The sequence below is a fragment of the Ictalurus furcatus genome, chromosome 25, assembly GCF_023375685.1.
Source record: "Ictalurus furcatus strain D&B chromosome 25, Billie_1.0, whole genome shotgun sequence".
Classification (NCBI taxonomy): Eukaryota; Metazoa; Chordata; class Actinopteri; order Siluriformes; family Ictaluridae; genus Ictalurus; species Ictalurus furcatus.
The window spans coordinates 13,045,233-13,063,802 of record NC_071279.1 but is presented as its reverse complement, the minus strand read 5'-3'; the positions used below and the strand labels follow the sequence as shown (position 1 = coordinate 13,063,802).

General features: G+C 39.9%; 1 protein-coding gene across 15 annotated transcripts in view; it reads left to right on the top strand.

The window, feature by feature from the left end:
- Nucleotides 1-764: 764 nt before the first annotated feature.
- kifap3a (kinesin-associated protein 3a) overlaps nucleotides 765-18,570 on the top strand; it is a 33,161-nt gene continuing 15,355 nt past the window's right edge. For 5 of the 15 annotated variants that reach the window (XR_008384656.1, XR_008384658.1, XR_008384659.1 and 2 more), the window contains exons 1-10: nucleotides 767-940; nucleotides 3,238-3,369; nucleotides 4,283-4,428; nucleotides 4,576-4,634; nucleotides 5,774-5,915; nucleotides 10,894-10,993; nucleotides 11,392-11,543; nucleotides 12,821-12,937; nucleotides 13,014-13,192; nucleotides 14,001-14,163. Coding sequence is in view for 6 of the 15 variants with exons in the window: in XM_053614074.1 (XP_053470049.1) it covers nucleotides 909-940; nucleotides 3,238-3,369; nucleotides 4,283-4,428; nucleotides 4,576-4,634; nucleotides 5,774-5,915; nucleotides 10,894-10,993; nucleotides 11,392-11,543; nucleotides 12,821-12,937; nucleotides 13,014-13,192; nucleotides 14,001-14,163 (1,222 nt within the window). In the remaining 9 variants the exon portion in view is untranslated. Of the gene's footprint in view, nucleotides 941-2,782; nucleotides 2,898-3,002; nucleotides 3,036-3,237; nucleotides 3,370-4,282; nucleotides 4,429-4,575; nucleotides 4,635-5,773; nucleotides 5,916-10,893; nucleotides 10,994-11,391; nucleotides 11,544-12,820; nucleotides 12,938-13,013; nucleotides 13,193-14,000; nucleotides 14,164-18,570 lie in introns of all 15 variants that reach the window. The other 10 variants (XR_008384651.1, XM_053614072.1, XR_008384653.1 and 7 more) reach the window with 9 other exon arrangements.

Sequence of the window (18,570 nt, the reverse complement as noted above, 5' to 3'; positions counted from 1 at the left end):
TTCTTGTTTTATTGAGAGCAGCTCTGGTCTTGGAACAGCTCGTTCGTGAACCTACCAACTGCTGAGCTGCTCAAGATGGTTGGTAAACCATGTGCCTGTGGAAAGGAAACAATTTCTGAATTACTGCTACTTATGCAACATCATAGACAATAATATTTTTTTTTTATAAAGAATAAGTGAATTATAAAATCTCAAACATTGATTGACCAATTTACTTAAATAATTAGGAAGCTGGAAATTTTACCAACTGGGAAAGATGGTCTACCAGTTTGACCAGCTCGGACTGGCAACTGCCCTACTGAAAAATATATAATACGTACATAAATACATATTTTTTATAATAAAAAATAATACATACATACCATCACAGAAATTCTAATGGTTTCCACTACAAATACACTTACACACCATCAGCTAACCATTAAAAACATTACCATTATTGGTCCTTAATGGTATCCACTAGACATAACATGCCACAAATTACCATTAGAGACCCACAGGGACCATTACAGTTTTCATTAAAATCAATACAATTCCCATTATAACCATTACAAATTCATGAGAGTTTCTATTGTTTTGGGGTTTTCTTTAGCAGGGTGGTTAGACCAAGCTGCATTTTTCAGAAGGTTATGGAAGTCCAACAAAGTTATGCATCACTTATTTTATATCGTTAATAAATTGTTTAGTAAATTGCACACCCAAGTCTGAGTGTAGCTCTGAATATGGGCGTGAACATGGCGCGGTCTCCACACCTGCAGATGGCGCTGAAACTGTTGTGTGACACTCCAGTCCGTGATGCATGATGGGTAATGAGACTAGCAACACCCTAGCAACGCATACGTAAACACACGTCGACTAAAGTAAATCAAACAGCTGTTATATCGTCATATTAACAACAAAAAGACACAATGCAAGCAGACAACGTAAGATATTTAAAAAGGTGAGTGTGTTTGCGCGCTGCCTGTTTATTTCGGTTAGCTCACTTAGCATTGCAAGCTAAGGGATGCTGTTTGGGTTCGGTTTACTAAAGAAACACTTCTGCTACGTATGTAGGTTTAATTATGTTAATGTCACTGTAGACAAAAAAAAGAGCACTGATATGGTAATATGTTGTCATCCGAATGCCTAATTACATCCTAAATATCCAGTCAAACTATTGTTCTATGGTATTGATTAAAATAGCTCTTAACAGCCATGTTTGTTTGTTTGTTTGTTTGTTTTTTTATTTAACTAAATGAACAAGCATATACATGTTTATTTGATTAATATAAGGTACAGTCAGGTCCATAAATATTTGTACATTGATATAGTTCTAGTTATTTTAGCCTTGTCCCTGCTGAAAAACAAAACAATAGAAACATCACAGAAATTCTAATGGTTTCCACTACAAATACCATTACAAACCATCAGCTAATCATTAAAACCATTACCATTATTGGTCATTAATGGTGTCCACTAGACATAACTTAACATGACACCGATAGAAGGTAACAAATTACTAGTACAGAATCACAGGGACTGTTACAGTTTCCATTAAAACCAATACAATTCCCAATTATAACCATTAAAACCGTTACAGTTTATATGAGGGTTCCTATTGGGGTTATTTTTCAGTAGGGGTGCCACAGTTTACAGGAGGTGAAGGTGAATAATGAATAAGAGCTCAAAGTGCAGACTTTCAGCTTTAGTTCCAGGGAGTTTACATAGAAATCAGGTGAACAGTGTAGGAATTACAGCACTTTTTACATGTGATCCCCATCTTTTTAAGGGATTGAAAGTACTTGGACAAACTAACAATCATAAATTAAATTGTCATTTGTAATGCTTGGCTGCAAGTCCTGAAGTCTGAACCACAGACCTCACCAGACGCTTGGTTTCTTCCCTGGTGATGCTCTGCCAGGCCTCTACTGCAGCTATCTTCACTTCCTGCTTGTTCTTCAAGACTTTTGCCTTCAGTTTTACCTTCAGCGTGTGATTGACTTCGCCATTGCAGGGTGTTTCACTTCTTTGTAATGTTCTAAAAAAAGTCTTGGATTGCTTTCGAAGTATGCTCCGGGTCGGTGTCCATCTGTGGTGTGAAGTCTAATGAGTTTTGAAGCATTTGGCTGAATCTGAGCAGATAATATAGCCCTGTACACTTCAGAAGTCATCCTGCTGCATTTATCGGCAGTAAATGCATGAGTAACAGTTTAACTGGCAGCCATACATGCACTTCAGATTATGAGGTATACTTAAGATCATGAGCAGTTCCTTCACTTCCCATCAATTTTTGTCATAAACTCTAATCTGGTCTTCCTGATTTTGAGGCTTACAAGTGATTTACATTGTGTGGTAAACCCCCTGTATTTTCTCTGGTGAAGGCTTCTCTTGATTGTTGACTTTGATACGCCTACCTCCTGGAGGGTGTTCTTGATCTGGCTAACTGGTCTGAAGGGCTTGTTCTTCAGGAGGGAAGTCTGTAGGCATCTGTCACCACAGTTGTTTTCCAGGGTCTTCTAGGCCTTTGGTGTTCCTGAGTTCACCAGTGTGTTCTTTCTTTTTTTAAGAATGTACCAAATGGTTGATTTGGCCACACCTAATTTTTTTGCTATCTCTCTAAAGGGTTTGTTTTGATTTTTCAGCCTTTTAATGGCTCTTTGGAGTTCCTGTTGAGAGTTAACAGGAACAGATTCTAAATGCAAATAAACTCTAGACCTTTTATCTGCTTATTGTAAGTGAAATATTTAGGGAATAACACACACCTGGACATGGAACACCTGAGCAGCCAATTGTCCAATTACAGATGACATGAAGAAGAAACCTTGCAAGGAACCAGACTCGAAATGGGAATCCATTCCTCTTCTGGGTGACACCGGATAGTGTGACTCCAAATCATGACTCTTCTACAACTGTATACTGTAAGTGTGTAGGGTTGTTTAGTGTGAGTGTCAAAGTTGTTAGGTACACGTCTACTCTATTCAGGTGACTATCCATAAACTTGGGCATATCTTGCACATCTTTAGGGTATCCATGTTGGGTTGTCCAGAGAGCAGAGAGTGAGTCACGTTGCTGTTCCACACAACTCAAACGATATCTGCTTAGCAGTAGACTTACTGAGGTCCCTTTCCATTAATACACAGACTTTGTCATGCTGCGTATCAGAAGACCGCATACAGACAGTCATTTGATACCTTTATGGTAGGTGTACCTGATACATACAGCACCAGTGTATACATACAGCATGTTTATGGTTCTCAGGAAAGTCAAGGGAGGTAGTCTGGATGTCCATCCTACAGAGAAAGCCCTTATTGTCCAGTATGAAGTGGAAGCGACTATAATGGGCGAAATGGGAGGCCCGATGCTTGGAGAACGCAAGGCGTGTCAGAAAACGTAAGACATGTTTCTGTCTGAGTCCAGTTTGTCGTATGTAAATTCAGTAGGGTGATTCCATGTCAAACCACCCATTGGGTGGAACCAGACCTTCAAGAATTTTTCTGGGTTTTTTGTGCCATCATACATGAGAACATCAAATTAGTATTTGAGCCACCTTTCAATTTTTTATTAAATGGCAGTCATTTTCAAATTTGGCCCAGACACACCTTGCAACATATGCCCTCCCCCCCCCCCCCCCCCCCCCCCCCCCCCCCCCCATTTTGTTCCCTTAATAACCCACAAAATCCTGATGATATAAAGATGAACTTTGGTGTATTTATATAATTTTCCCTGTAGAATCAGAATATGTTATCAAACTTGGCATATCTGTAATGATTTCAGTTATAGATGGCAAACACACACACACACAGTCTTCACTTATTTGTAAGATGAACCGAAGATCAACGTTTCATAAAATTTGTAGCGTCATCCACATTGACAGAAGTCGAGTTTTTGGGGGTCAAACATGAATACCCCTAAAAAGTCATTCTGATTCTACATAATCGAGCATATATACACACCAAATGCCATCTTTATAGCATGTATACTTTGTGAATTAAGGGAAAATTGCACAAAAAAGGGGGCATGGCATATGTCACAAAGTGTGTCTGGGCCAAATTTTGAAATGAACACCTTTTTCTAACGAGTGAGAGTTAACTCAAAAAAATTCTTCTTAGTATTATTTTTTTTGTTCTCATGCAAGTACTTACAAACGGTTTTTAAAAGAATCAGCAGAATCTGAGACAGAGTGGTGGAGAAGTCCTCTGCCACAGGTTGATTTGACATGGACTCCCCCATGTCTAAACATCTGTTTAATTATGTGTTTGTTTTCACTGTCATATTAAATGAACGCGAACATTCCTTCTCTCAGTGTTCGTCTGAAAAGCCTTAATGCCAGCACGGATATTGGGTCATTAGCGCGGAAAGTGGTGGAGGAATGCAAGCTCATTTCACCATCCAAGCTCCCAGAAGTGGAGCGACTGCTCTTCTACCTACAGAACCGCAATTCAGCTCCAGGTATGAAGGAACACGTAGCTATATTCCTCTTCCACCAGAGCACTAGCTAAAGTGAGGGTATTCGTTTAATTTGGATATGATAAATTACATCTGGTGGTACGTAGAACTGAGCATTTTTTGTTGATGTTCATTGTTTCTAATCTACAGAGAAAAAAGAGAAGAAGCAGATAAAGCCAAGAGATCCTGCTCCGTTTGAAGGCATGGAGGTATAGCAGTTATACCATTTTAAATTCCTCGCTACATAATTTCAGAAAAATATCCAATCTCTGTATTTTGGGACTCCACACATTTGTTTTGGCAAGTTGATTAGGGCGTCTTCTTTGTTCACATCAGAGGTCATTTTAAAACAATCGCTTTATTTACAACTTTAATTCACTATATTAGAATTCCTGTTGGTCAGAAGTTTACATACACCAATTGACTCTCTCTTTAAACAGCCTGGAATATTCCAGTAATTGATAGAATCATTTTAGAAGCCTCTAATTGGCCAATCGTTAGAATTGGGAGTGAATCAGGAGAGCACCTGTGGTTTCCACTTGGTACCTCTGGAAAATGCAAGCAACTCATCCAAACCTCAGTGGGGAAAAAAAATTTAACCTATACATGAGCAGTTTCCAAAGAACTGAAGGTACCAGGAGCATCTGTTTCAAAAAAAAAAAAGGCCAATGTAAATATCCTGGGACAACACAGACACTGCATTGTTCATTACAGAGGCACAAATTAACTCCCAGGGATGAAGAAACTTTGATTTGAATGTTTTAACTAAACCCCAAAACAACAACAAAGGCCCATTTTGAAGTATGGGGCTGGCAGCATCAGTTTTGTAGGGATGTTTGCTCGTGCACTTCAGAAAAGACATTAAATAAAGACATATAAATAACATATCTAAATAGTAATGACACCAATGTTTTAGTGAGAATAAAAGCTTTATTGTGCTCATCAATGTGATGATTACTGAGTATTAGATGACAAAACCCCTCAGCTTTAAAGACACAAACTGTTTCTCATATATAGCCTATATAACTACCACACAGACCGGGTTACTTCTGGTGTGTGTTTTGTTATCGGATCTAATTTCTGTTCTGTGGACATTAAATGTTAGCTAGCTCTCTACCATCACTCTGTAGGAAGTTGTGTGGCTGTGAGTTGCCATTACTGACTTGTCAGGAACACCATGAGTATTTTTTTTCTCTGCTCACTCAGTAATGATATTTAATAGACAGTGCATGCCCACAAGTGACAAACCTAGCGCTGCCTTGTTGCTTGCTAGTGTAAATGCAAGGTGAGTTACGTGGTGTGATGAAGAGTTAAGCAATGTGACGCACGTTCTGTTGGGATATTGCAGCTGGACGAGGAGGCCAACATTAACAGCATCGATGACTACGTGGAGCTGCTGTACGAGGACTTTCCAGAGAAAATCAGAGGAGCCACGCTTATTCTGCAGCTGGCCCGTAATCCTGACAACCTGGAGGAGCTGCTTCAGAACGGTAAGCAGCAACATCAGATTGCAGGGAAGCAAAAATGCCTTGCAGAATGACCTGGTACAGTGAAACCAGTTGTAATGGTGTGTAATTAAATGGTGAGAGAGAGTGAGCCGATGGGTCCCGAGAGTTTAAGGATGGTAGTCTTCACATAACTGCACACACAAAGTCTGGATTTTTTGGATATGTTACTGAAAGCAGTAACATATTTTTCAGTAACCATCTGGGGGGGAAAATCTGAATCACTTGGAGTAAATTAAGTAATCCAATTGATGTACAGTGGTGTGTGAAAGTTTTTGAACCCTTTAGAATTTTCTATATTTCTGGATAAATATGAACTAAACCATCATCAGAGTTTCAATTAAACAAATGAGACAAAAATATTGTACCTGGTCATTTATTTATTGTGGAAAATGATCCAATATTACATATCTGTGAGTGGCAAAAGTATGTAAACCTTTGTTTTCAGTGTCTGGTGTGACCCCCTTGTGCAGCAATAACTGCAACTAAATGTTTACCTTACATTTCTGTAACTGTTGATCAGTCCTGCACATTGGCTTGGAGGAATTTTAACCTGTTCCTTAGTAAAGAACAGCTTCAATTCTGGGATGTTGGTGGGTTTCCTCAGTACTCGAACCCCGGACCCTGGAGGTGTGAGGCGAACGTGCTAACCACTAAGCCATCATTCTAAAACATGAAATTCTTTAACTTTTCTTTGTTAGAACGACTTGTGCTTAGGGTCAGTGTCTTGCATGATTTTGTGATGATTCAGTTCACGGACAGATATCCTGACATTTTCCTTTAGAAATCACTGATATACTTCAGAATTCATTGTTCCATCAATGATGGCAAGTCATCCTGGCCTAGATGCAGCAAAACAGGCCCAAACCATGATACTACCACCACCATGTTTCACAGGTGGGATCTTATATTAGAAGGTTCTTATGCTGTAATGCAGTGATTTCTTTTCTCCAAACATAACCCTTCTCATTTAAACCAAAAAGTTGTATTTTGGTCTCATTTATCCACAAAACATTTTTCTAATAGTCTTCTGGCTTGTCCACGTGATCTTTAGCAAACTGCAGAAGGGCAGCAGTGTTCTTTTTGGAGAGCGGTTGCTTTCTCTTTGCAACCCTTCCATGTACACCATTGTTGTTCAGTGTTCTCCTGATGGTGGACTCATGAACATTAACATTAGCCAATGTGAGAGAGGCCTTTAATTGCTTAGTAGTGACCCTGGGTTCCTTTGTGACCTCGTGGACTATTACACATCTTGCTCTTGTTGTGATCTTTGTTGGTCGACCACTCCTGGGGAGGGTAACAATGGTCTTGAATTTCCTCCATTTGTACACAATCTGTCTGACTATGGATTATTTAACCTTTTCCATCTTGATGAGCATCAACAATTCTTTTTTCCCTAGAAATCTCCGTTGTTCATGCTATGATGCACTTCCACAAACAAGATCAGACTTTGATCGGCCCCTGTTTTTTAAATAAAACAGAGCGCTCACTCACACCTGATTTTCATCCCATTGGTTGAAAAAACCCGACTCTAATTTCACCTTCAAATTAACTGCTTATCCTAGAGGTACATACTTTTGCTACTAACAGATATGTAATATTGGATCGTTTTCTTCAATAAGTAAATGATTGATGGTGTAATATTTTTCTCTCATTTGTTTAATAGGGATCTCTTTGTCTACTTTCAGGACTTGTGTGAAAACCTGATGATGTTTTAGAAATGTAGAAAATTCTGAAGGGTTCACAAACTTTCAAGCACCGCTGTATAATGTCTGGTTTAGCCGAATATCTAGCGATGTTAAAATCTGGAAATTTACAGCCATGTAGCAGCATTGTCATTTTATTAGCATATGTATACCATATGTTCAACCATCAGAGTTACATTCTCAGGATTAACCATTAAGCACACCTTGTGTCCGGCTTAGAGGTGGAGGAAATAAGCATTTGTGTTTTTAGTGAATAGCTAGATACTCTACGTAATGGCTAAATTATACTCATTGTACTTTTTAGCAGAAAATCACTGCATAGAGTACTTTCATGCTGATATGAAAGAAAGGTATATGCTATAATATTTGATACTCAAAGTGGGGTTTGTGTAGCATAGGTGGAAATCACAAGCAATCTTTCCTATACCAATTATCCCGTTCACTTGAGTTGAATGCATTTTATCCAAACCTTAAACAAGTAGGGAATTAAATAATGCCCATTCAAAATGTGTGTGTGGAAATTTCAGGATTAAAGCTCCAAGAAATAGCCAAAGTATTATTGTACACAGTTAAATAACGATCCAAGTATTTGAATAGTTGGATTATGTTTAGAAAATAAAGCTGTACTGAAAGGGTTCATTGGATTTTTATTATTTTTTTTAGTTGAATCCCAATAGACCAGTCAGTTCTGCTTTGTGTCTCTTTATACAAGCTAAGACTGAGAATTAAATGATGAGTGTTGCTAGTGAGTGAGTATGCGTAGCTGTAATATGATCCAACCAACCAACCAGTGCCACTTACTAATATAAATGTTTGTTAGGGGAAGCGCAGCGCTTGCTTTCTGATGTAATTATCCCTGGTTTAAAACATGTGACTGTTTTCAAGACTGTTTCGTGGTGCGCTGTGCTGAAACCATAATTCACAAATCAGGAAGCTTTGTGGCATTTATGTGACATCCCCACGTTTGTGTGCGTACATAGACTATCTCTTTTCAGCGAATATTTCCCAGCTGTGTTCTCCGTCAACCGACGGCGCTCAAAACCACACGTCCAGTGTCCATCTCTTCTGTCACAACGCATTAGTTCCTTCATAAACCTGTCAGAAGTCATTACCATAACCGTGTTTGGAAATGGTGATGGGGCTCTTGCAGAGTCACAACGGGGTCATGCGGAAACGAGAGGGTCCAGGGGCCACATGCTGCAGCACAACGCGCATGTCCGCTCGCAGAGGAAGTCTCATTTCTCACGCCGCACGAGACGTGACCTCTCCTCCTCTCTCGTCCTGTAGCTCCTGGGTCCTCTGACCCTTCTTCTCTTCTCTGTAACTCACACTCTGCCTCCCTCTCTGTTGCTTTAACCTTTCTTCCATCATTTCCCTTGTCTTTAGTTCACCCTCCCTCTGGTATATTTCCGCTCACGGTAAAGCGTTCCTCACGTTCCACGTTCTAACCCTGGTTCCTCACTTCAACTCGGCCATTGTAGTGGTGCTGTTACAAATATTTCCTTAACCTTCTGCTACTGTTGTCTGTTAATGTCGCTCATGCTCTTTTACCCATCACATATGTGTGTGTCGGTCTGGGAAAACCGTTCACATGGTCAAATTTTGACGTTTTTTTAATATATATACAGTACTTCTGTAAGCTACATGTTTCTCTTATGCGTCTCTCATATATCGCCACAATTAAAGTTAAAGCATTTTCAAGTCTGCTAACCACCATAAGTACAGATGCACCGATACTAAATTTCTCGGCCGATACCGATAACCGATTATTCAGTGATATTGGCCGATGCCGATAACCGATTATTCAGAGTGATATTGGCCGATGCCGATAACCGATTATTGAGAGTGATATTGGCCGATGCCGATAACCGATTATTCAGAGTGATATTGGCCGATGCCGATAACCGATTGTTCAGAGTGATATCGGCCGATACCGATAGTTCTGCCTTTTATGCCTTCTTATGAATTAATAATAATTAGACTTGATGCTGCTTCACTGCTGCTCACTTCCGGTGTAAAATTTTAGTGGTGCAGAGATTACAAACTCAGTTTTATCATTCCACACAAGAGAGAGAGATAATCTTTACACACAGCATGAAATCAATGTGTTTTCCCGCCCTCTTTTGATTGACAGGATATAATCGGCACTGATCATCGGATGTTTTTAAACTATCGCCCGATAGCCCATAGCGGGAAAAATAGCCTTTATCGGCCGATACATCGGTGCGTCTCTAATCACAAGTGAAAATTTTATTGTATTTCTACTGAAAGATGCCCTGCAATCCTTGACATTTCTAACCCACTGCTAAAACATTCCTTTGACATTTTTTAAGAATGACAAGTTTACAGTTGGAAAGCAGTTTCTGTCTCATCACCTGAGGTACAAGTCACTCGCCATATTTAAACATGAACCTCATTGTCATCTCTTTGCTCTACTGATCTCCGTTCGTTCGGCGAGGAAATAAGTGCAGATCAATTCAAACTAATAATAAGCATTTTTGTATCTAATGTCTTTTTATTCAGTCATTGTTAAAACTTCTATAAAGAGTGTGTAAAGCTGTTCTCTGTCTTTCTCCGTTTTGATGACAATGTGACCGAGCATTACGGACATTTTGACAGTTGGTATCGGATCACAAAATTGTCTGATTAGGCTTATTTCTATTTCACTCAGGTATGCAGCTATCCAAAAACTTAATTGGATTGTAAGGAAAGCAAGGTTTGGTTAGCTTTTAGACAACTTTAGGCAGACTGACTGCAATTACCACTGCTTTTGTTAAACTGCTGCCTTACCTGATCTGATCTTTGCAGGCAGATATCCAAGGCAAGGTTAGAAAGTAGCCCAAATTTCCACATTGTTTTGGTAAAATACCTTGACAGGTATTTGACAGAACGCCACACATATCGTATTTATTCAGTGTGTTTTAGCAGTCTGTAAGTAAGTTTCAATCCTAGATTATTTTTATATGACAGTGTTGAAGCCACATTCGTTATGCTTTGAACTTGGTTTGGGTTGCCGTACATGTCCGCTTCAGCTTCACACCTTTATACAGAGAGAGATCACTGAGATTGAACAAATTTTACAGTCATAACTCATCCATGAAGGGCTACTAATATCCATGTTTATATCTCTTTATGTTGTTCATATTCCTACAAATGCTACAGATACTGAGCTTGGAAGTGTATACAGTGGTTTAATTAGTGAGAATAGTGAGTCAGGTCTGAGTGGTGTGTGTGTGTGTGTGTGTGCTGCTCTACAGAAACAGCTTTGGGAGCCCTGGCACGAGTACTGAGGGAGGACTGGAAGCAGAGCATAGACTTGTCAACTACCATCATCTACATCTTCTTTTGTTTCTCCAGGTATTAAGCAGGATATCAATATTTCCACTAACACTTTCTAGTCTGAATGTTGGAGCCACTTTCACGATATGTTATTACAGAGGCTTGTTTTCTTTCTTTTTTCTCTTTTTTTTTTATTTTTTATTTTTTTAAATAATCGTGTTAAATTGCTTCATCATAATAATAATGCCCACTGTCAGGACCAATTAGAGTAACGGATTGAGTAGATGACCGTGAAAGACCATAGTTGTTCTTGGCTCTAGTGTAGTTCATTGTTTCTCTGCTGGGCTGCGAAATGAACTTGGTTCATATCTATCATATACTGGGGATCGTGTTGGGCACTAGCTGCAGCTTTATTTTGGCATGCCTGAACGTAGTCCAAATCTCCGAGTCAAAACACGTGAATGTTCCTTTCCCAGTTTCATCCAGTTCCATGCGCTCATCACTCACTATAAGATTGGCGTTCTGTGCATGGGCATCATGGAGCATGAGCTGAAGAGGTACGACCTGTGGCAGGAGGAGCTGCAGAAGAAGAAGCGAGCTGATATCCTTTCTGCGTGGTTGGTCAGAGGTAAAAGGGAGTCTGGAGTCATACAGGGGTCAAGTGGTTAAGTCGGGTTAATGGTCAGAGGCGCTTTATTGCTTCATTTTGAACAGTTCTGAATGAGACAAATGTCTGTAAAATAACAGATCTTCGGGATGCTGTCATGGAATATATGAACCGTTTAAGCATTTGGAGTTGAATTAAAAAAAAATTCATAAATCTGAAATTTGTTCATACGCAGCGAATAAAAATACTAGATAAAATTGTTGAGAAAAAGAAACAGATGAACAAATCGTAATAAACCACTTTTCTAAGTTATACAGACCTCTATTAGTCCCTGTCTATTTAGAAGCACTGTGTATATCACTATCAGCAGGTCAGTGTATATATATAATACCTGAACAACACACATTTAAGTTGCACTCGATTCGCTTACAGTTACATTCTAATTCAGGAAAGATTTCCTCTGTATACCTAGAATATATAAACAGTTTAAACCAAGTCTTTGGATTATGATTACTTGTTACTTAATGTTTTAATTTTGTTTTATCAGTCTTATTTCTGCATTACAGTGGTGCTTGAAAGTTTGTGAACCCTTTCGAATGTTCTATATTTCTGCCTAAATCATAACCTGACCTAAAGCGTCATCAGGTTATCACACAAGTCCTAAAAGTAGACAAAGAGGACCCAGCTTAAACAAATGAGACAGAAATATTTCACACCTCACACCCGATCATCATTTGTACGCGATCTGTCTGACTGTGGATTGTTTAACCTTTTCCAGCTTGATGAGCATCAACAATTCTTTTTCTGCGGTCACTTGAAATCTCCTTTGTTCATGCCATGATACACTTCCACAAACAAGATCAGACTTTGATTAATCCCTGTTCTCTAAATAAAACGGAGCACTCACTCATACCTGATTTTCATCCCTTTGATTGAAAACACCCAACTCTTAATTTCACCTTCAAATGAACTGCTAATCCTAGAGGTTCACATACTTTTGCCGCTCACGGTTGTGTAATATTGGATCATTTTCCTCAACAAGTAAATTACCAAGTATAATATCTGAATAATATTTTTGTCTAATTTTACGATTTGTGTGAAACTCTGATGATGTTTTAGGCAGATATATAGAAAACCCTAAAGGGTTCACAAACTTTCAAGCACCTCTGTATATTTTGATTTGTGTTTTCCACTTTGTAACGTGGCAGCCCTCTCCCTCCAAGCGTTTCCAAAAGTTTCAATAGACCAAATGAAATTTGAATGCGTTTAATAGAGTGTAAGCAGAGTCATGTTAAAAGTCCTTGACAGGGTTGAACGGGAGGAAGACCCAGAGAACCAAAATCTGAAGAAAGAGTATGAGAAAGCGCTGAAGAAGTACCACGGCTTGCTGACCAAGCAGGAACAGCTGCTGAGAGGTAATATTTTGAACCCGCACGAATGTACACTGAGATGGAGGTTGGCGAGGTAATATTTGTATCATTTCCCTGATAGTGGCTCTGTATCTACTGCTGAACCTGTCTGAGGACACGCGCATAGAGCTGAAGATGAGGAACAAAAATATAGTGCACTTGCTGGTGAAAACCCTGGACCGGGAAAGTGAGGAGCTCCTGGTGCTCGTCGTGTCCTTTCTGAAGAAGCTCAGCATCTTCCTGGAGAACAAGAACGATATGGTGAGGGACACACACGTACTCTTCTGTATCCTGGTTTCAAGTTATATGTCTATTCCATATCAGTTGTATGACTTTTTTTTTTCCTTATGTAAGTTAGCGAATTTTCAGCTACTGACTGAATTATTCTTAAATAGACCAGTTTTGTATTTAGTAAATCGGCACTAAAAATCTATTCCTGCTTTTCTATTCTATAAGAATATCAAACGTCTGGACTAAAAGCTGCTCTCTACAGTTCACCTCATTTCTAATCATAGGCCAAAAATCCCATTTCATGTTTCGCTAAAGTTAAAATGGAGTCGTCTTCTTTAGTCTAAATATGCACACTGTGTCCCAGTGATGGACTTTGCACGTAACAGTTAGCAACTTGACCCCTCCCCCCCCCCTTTTTAATGGTTTCCGTGTGCACTGTGGCAGCAATAAATCATTGCAGTAACAGTCATTAGCATTGAAAGCTGGTTTGGAAGCAGGTTAGAGAGGCTGTAATGGGTCTCAGATTTCCTCAAGTCAGTGTGGCTGCGGCTCCGTCTGCAGCAGCCCACAGGCGCGTTAACAAGCCGGGCCAAGGCTACATGACGAGACCTAAGCGCACACTCTGAGGTGTGAAATAGGCAGTCTGTTACTGATGGGACAGACTGGAAATAGATCTAGTTGCTGTAGAGAGCAGTGAGTAGCTATTATCCAAAATTTTATCTTTTAACTTCTATTGTCTCTCTTAATATTATCCCATCATATCTCTCTCTCGCTCTCTCTATCTTGCCACCCACTTGCTGTTAATCTGTGTGTTATGCTGGCGCTGTGTGTATTCCAGGCTGAAACGGACACTGTGGAGAAGTTGGCTAAGCTGGTCCCTTGTGATCATGAGGATCTGCTGAATGTCACTCTGCGTCTCCTCCTCAACCTCTCCTTCGATACAGGCCTCCGCAGCAAGATGGTGCAGGTGGGCCTGCTGCCCAAGCTCACCGCGCTGCTAGGTATGCCATGCACCTGTAGGCATGATATGATCAGCTTATATTAAGTTCCCACTGAGTAAATGGCAATGGCCTAAATCATGCTGATAGATCACTGTTAATGCGTCTGAATGTTTATATAAGATAACTGCATTCGCTATTTCACGCTAGGGTGTGGTAATAACTCTGTTTGTTAATGCGTGTCTCTGCCTGACCATCACACGAAGTTGTGTAAGACTGACAATCAAGACTTTTAAGCCAGGCATTTGTGGACTTTTCTTCAGTTACATCCATTACATCATATTGTTAGACAAAACAAACATATCTAATGCAAAATATGGAGCAGAAAATGGACCTCTACCTGGGCGGCTGTGGCTCAGGTGGTAGAGCGGGTTGTCTACTAATCGTAGGGTTGGCGGTTTGATTCCCGGCCCACATGACGCCACATACCGAAATGTCCTTGGGCAAGACACTGAACCTCGAGTTGCTCCCGATGGCAAGTTAGCACCTTGCATGGCAGATCTGCTACCATTGGTGTGTGAGTGTGTGTGTGAATGGGTGAATGAAACACAGTGTAAAGCGCTTTGGAACCACTAAGGTTAAAAAAGCGCTATATAAGTTCTTACCATTTACCATTCCTAGTCTGTGTTCTGCTCCATATATTGACGCTGCATGTCTTGTCTGTATGTTTACAGCCATGCATGAGGCTGCAGTCATACATCATCCCATACTATCTTTAATATTCACTCATTAATTTTGTCAGTAACTCCACCAATAATGTTAGTCTACATACATGTCTGTGCCCACACACATCGGCTACTGTAGATCAGATGGAGTTTTTGCATCTGTGCGTGACTGAGCTGTCTAAACTGTTTATATATTAGTATTGGTAAATCATGGACAGCAGGGCATCTGTACATCACTCAGACTATGAATGATGTTACACATCTACATAAACACACATGAATCACCAGCATGACATAAATCTTCTGTGTAATACTAATTACACTGTAACATGGCTTACAAAAATATTTTGTATTTTTTTAAAATTAATATATTAATTAATCTGCCATGATACAATATATGCAGCCATAATTGTATAAGCACAGTGTGTTTGTTTTTTTATGTGTATTATTTTATGTTTATTTATTTATTTATTTTTGTTTATTTTATATTAGAGTTTTGAGAACTTCATTACAATATCGTAAAGCCAATTTGATCTTTTATGACGTATAAGACTTCTTTCTGCTGATATTATTGGTTATTAATCAATAATAGATTTATTCCCCATTTGCTGTTATAATAAGCCCCATTCTTCTGGGAAGGCTTTCCACTAGATTTGTGGGGCGTGGCTGTGGGGATTTGTGTTCATTCAGCTACAAGAGAATTAGTGAGATCGGGCACTGATGTTAAGAAATGAGGAGGTCTGGGGGGGTGCAGTCGGTGTTCCAGTTCATCCCAAAGGTGTTCAGTGGGGTTGAGGTCAGGACTCTCAAGTTCTTCCAGTACAACATTAACACACCATGTCTTCATGTCGCTCACTTTGTGAACAGGGGCATTCAATTCAATGAAATGTGCTTTGTATAGCACGTTTAACAATGGCCGTTGTCACAAAGCAGCTTTACAGAAACATATCAATTCAGGATATAGATTTTAAATGTATGAATTGTTTGAGGCGACTGTGGAAAGGAAAAACTCCCTGAGAGATATGAGGAAGAAACCTTGAGAGGAACCAGACTCAAAAGGGAGCCCATCCTCATCTGGGTGACACTGGATAGTGCAATTATATATAATTCCCTTCTATAACGTTGTACTACATGGTCGAATAGTGCTAATATGTAACCAGAAAATTCATTACAGATTTCACATGAAGTCTGTTTTGTTGAACTTCTGGAGACTTGAGTGCAAAACTGTTTGTGGCAATTGTAGTCCTAAGCCATCATAGTATAACTGTTCATATGAATTGTGGTCCTAAGCCATCATAGTATAACTGTTCATATGAATTGTGGTGCTAAGCCATCATGGTTTTTTCAGTGCTACCACCCTCAGTAATCTCAGTGATCTTTAGGCTACACCATGTGGGACCATCCTCAGCAGCAGCATGTGATTTCCAATTGATGAGAACTCCAACCATAAGTAGGGCGTCGGGATGGATTGTCATGCTGGAACAGGTTTTGGGCATCTTCGTTCCAGTGAAGGGAAATCATTATGCTTAAAGACATTCTAGACAATTCTGCACTTCCAGCTTCCAACAATTTGAGGAAGGCCTACATATGGGCTTAATGGTCAGGTATCTATATGCTTTTGGCCAGGTCAGGCCCTAATACACTGGGTATGCTAAAGTATAAAAGTACAAAAGCGTTGCTGCTAATTTGGTTCAGTAGAGTTCTACAATAAATAATACACTAAACAATGTGCATGACAGGACAACAGGATAACATGTACATGAATGAGAGTGTAATTAATACCTCTATGTGTGTGCCGATCCCAAAGGTGAAGGGTTATGAAACCTTTAAATGCCGTGTAACTGTTTTTCCATGACACTGTGGTTGATTAGTCCTTCTAGTACTGTAGAATTTTTATGAGGCAGGTCAGGGAAGGGTCTCTTAAACGACTGTTTCAGAAACAGCTGCAAGTACTGCAGTACAAGACATTGTAAATCTCTAATGACCTCTTGTTGTTTTTTCAACCCTGCTTAACCCCTTTACAATTTTAGTATAGAATTGAATAATGTAGTAGCTAGCAAAATAAAAATGTACTATATTAGCATACATCAGCGAGTTTAGTCATCCGGCTGACCGAACAGACTCTGTCTGTGTCCGGCTCTTAATCTAACCACTTCCTGAGGAGAAATATGGCGTGTGATTGGTGCCTGATCCATACACACAGGCGTGGTTGCCTTTGGCACTATTGATGTGTCTTTTTAAGGGTCCTGGGGGTGTCATGTGTCCCACATAATTAATATAATATAGTTGTTAAAATAACAAGCTCGCTCTTAAAGTAAATGTTGTTCTTCCAGGACGGGGGATGTCCAGTGTTAGCTACCTGTGGAGATCCGTAAGCATATGCGATCACTCACACTCAGAAGAACTTCCTGCAGCTAAAGGTCTATTCATCCAGCCAAGGCCCTTGTGTTTAAATTTCAGAAAAGAATGTGTGTGTGTGTGTGTGTGTGAATGTGAAAGTCGAGGAATGTTCACGTGTTGTCCTAAACTTCCATCTGGCACTCAGACTGATGAATATAATTATCTGAGATGAGAATTTGTCTCATCTCTTATCTATTCGGAGCTGGCCTGCTAGAGTGAGAAGTCAACAAATCCCAGCAGCCCACACTGAAGGTCACAACCCTGGTGATAAGATAAACGTAGCGAGGTTCAGCCTCCTCTCATCACTGACATCCATGTGTTATCTCTGAGCTGTGAGGAGGAGCTAACCGTAATCCACAAACATATTTTGCACTGTTTAATCCATGCAGCACCTTTTAGAAGCATTCAGTTGATTCTGAATTTCAGGACAGGGAAAAGGGAAAGAGGTCAGTGATCACTAACCTTTTACCTCATTTTTCAAATCAAAGATGAACACATTCCATTCAATTTGATTTGTATAGCACTTTTAACAGTGGACATTGTCACAGAGCAGCTGTACAGAAATGTGTCAATTCAGGATATAAATTTCAATACATTTATTGTTAATGAGCAAGCCAGAGGTGACGGTGGTGAGGGAAACTCCCTGAGAAGATATGAGGAAGAAACATTTAGAGGAACTGGACTGAAAGGGAACCCGTCCTCATCTGGGTGACACCAAAGAATATATTTATACAACCCCAATTCTGAAAAATTTGGGACAGTACTCATTTCAAATCTGATGACTGCAAGACACTCAAACAGTTGGGACAGTCGACTGTTTAGCACTGTGTAACATGACCTCTTCTTTTAATAACACTTTTTATGCGTTTGGGCGCTGAGTGAAGACACCAGTTGGTTAAGTTTAGCAAGCGGAATTTTCCCCCATTCATCCATTATGCATTTCTTCAGCTGCGGAACTGTACGAGGCCTTCATTGCCTTATTTTGCGCTTCATAATGCACCACACATTCTCAATCAGAGACAGGTCAGGACTGCAGGCAGGCCGTGCTAGCACCCGCGCTCTCTGTTTACACAACCATGCTCTTGTAATCCAGGCAGAATGTGGTTTGGCGTTGTCCTGCTCTGGATGGCAGCATATGTTACTCAAAAATGTGTACATATCTTTCTGCATTAATGGCCCTCACAGATGTTTAAGTTTCCCATGCCATGGGCACTGACACACCCGCATACCATGACAGACGCTGGCTTTTGGACCTGACGTTGATAACAGCTTGGATGGTCCTCTTCCTTTTTGGCCCAGAGAACACGACGGCTGTTTTGTCCAAAAACTATTTGAAATGTCGACT